General features: G+C 45.1%; 1 protein-coding gene across 1 annotated transcript in view; it reads left to right on the forward strand.

Moving 5' to 3' along the window:
- The window catches only part of CUNH4orf17 (chromosome unknown C4orf17 homolog), a 21,432-nt gene that overhangs the window by 5,100 nt on the left and 14,443 nt on the right, over window positions 1–1,889 (forward strand). The window contains exon 3 of the mRNA XM_023703889.1: window positions 1,677–1,886. Within this exon, the coding sequence (XP_023559657.1) occupies window positions 1,677–1,886 (210 nt within the window). The remainder of the gene's footprint in view (window positions 1–1,676; window positions 1,887–1,889) is intronic.

Raw genomic sequence — 1,889 nt, forward strand, 5'->3', positions numbered from 1 at the left:
GCAGCCAGTAGTTCACCTAGAATGGGGATCACACATGGCCCCAAAGGCTTACTCAGCAGACCCTCAGCATGCCCTCTGCATTGCCTCCTAAGAGTCAATGTTATTGAGGCCCCAGCAGATGGAAGCATCAGCTTTCCACTGCTAGACAAAATACCGACATACATAGCTCATAGGAAGAAATGCCTGTTGGGGGCTATAGTTTCAGTGGTTAATATCCATGGTCAGCTCACTCAGGGGCTGAAGAGGAAAGCTGGTTGTCTCATGGCAGCTAGGAAGCAGGGTGTGGGAGAACAGAAGGAAGGGGCCAAGGACAGACAGGCTCTGAGGGCACACCTGGACCCACCAGACACACCCACAGGTGTGCTGTATGCATCCCCTAACAGCTCTTGGGCTATTAATCACAATTAACCATCATCATTACATTCCTGAGGTGACAAAGTTGGGCATTGAAAACCACTGTGCTGATAAAGAGCCACCCTTTGTGGACGAAGGACAGGACCTAAAACAAAGGCTAGAATTAGGAAGATTGAAATGCAAACTTAAGGATCAGCTCCCACTATCCAATGGGACTCAATGAGGACTGTGAAGCCAGGAATCTGTAGGGACAAGGAAAGTGTCCTGATGATGAAGATGAGGAAAAGCTGCTCATCTGGCACTTCCCTACCCAAGCTTACTGCAGCTAAAAAATGAGTTGCTATCAAAACTAGAAAACTGAGAGGGAGACAGTGGGTCATTTCCTGCAGCATATATTTACTTGATCTCTAATACACATCACACCTGTGTTAGTGGGGGAGGTCCACACTCCTGGAGCTCACACTTGAGCCCATGAAATCCATGCTCTTGCAAAGTCACTGTGTGTCTATGGGAATGGGTCTGGTTCTCAAAAGGAAGTTGGGAAGTCACTGTCACAGAAGTGACACTTAGAGGCATGACTACTGATGATTGGTTCACTCTTTTACCTATCAAGTCATCTGCGCACTCAACCAATATGCTATTCAGGGTGAAAATATTGGCAAAAACTTGGCCTTAGGAGCTAGACTTCTTGACTGGTTGAGCTACTTGGTAAGATGTCAGTAATGATAACACCTTAGTTTGTGTTTAGGAACATGAAAAAGAGACATGGTGGAACCGTCATTGTAGGAATGCAGAGAGCACAGGAAACTAAGAACGTGGACATGTATGGTATGGGCATATGAGCAGGAGGAAGGGCGAACTGAGACTGGCAGAGAATAGAGAACAAGAGGACTGATTCCAAAAGGCTTTGTGTATACCTGTAAGGAACAAGGGATGGGAAGCAAACAAAATGGCAGTTCATCTCTTTCAGAAGACCTCATTATACAGAAAATTTCTGAATGCTTTGAAAAATCAAAATCTGACATATACATCATGAGGACATGGAATTGAGAGGGCAATCTGGGATAAACATTTGACTCCCAGACCAAAATCAAAGATTTGGACCTAGTTCTCAAATCTGAAAACAACATTGGAAGGAAGCATACCTTGCAAACAAAACTGGCTACACAGTTGAAGAATGTCCATCTTGCACTGGATCATACAATTTGTTGTCCAGTATTTTATGTACATTGAACAATATTTGGGAAATGGGTGATTATGGAAAGAAAACTTGCCAAAGACCTAATCTGTTTTTTTGATCTTTTTTATCATTACTCACCTAGGCTTGAATAATATTCCAATCTGTACTGTGAAAGATGATGAGATTGCACTCAGAACCTTGCAGGGAGGCGGTCAGCTCTGCCACCTGGAGAAGAATGATGCCACAGCTGCCAAAGGCAGCTACCTGCCCAGCCCTGCAGCCCTAGAGAGCCCTGTCCGAGGAGTGTCTCCAGCCCCAAACAGTGTCAAGATTCCACCACGGCCACATTCTGGTG

Source organism: Octodon degus, unplaced genomic scaffold (genome assembly GCF_000260255.1).
Source record: "Octodon degus isolate 3935 unplaced genomic scaffold, OctDeg1.0 scaffold00183, whole genome shotgun sequence".
NCBI lineage: Eukaryota > Metazoa > Chordata > Mammalia > Rodentia > Octodontidae > Octodon > Octodon degus.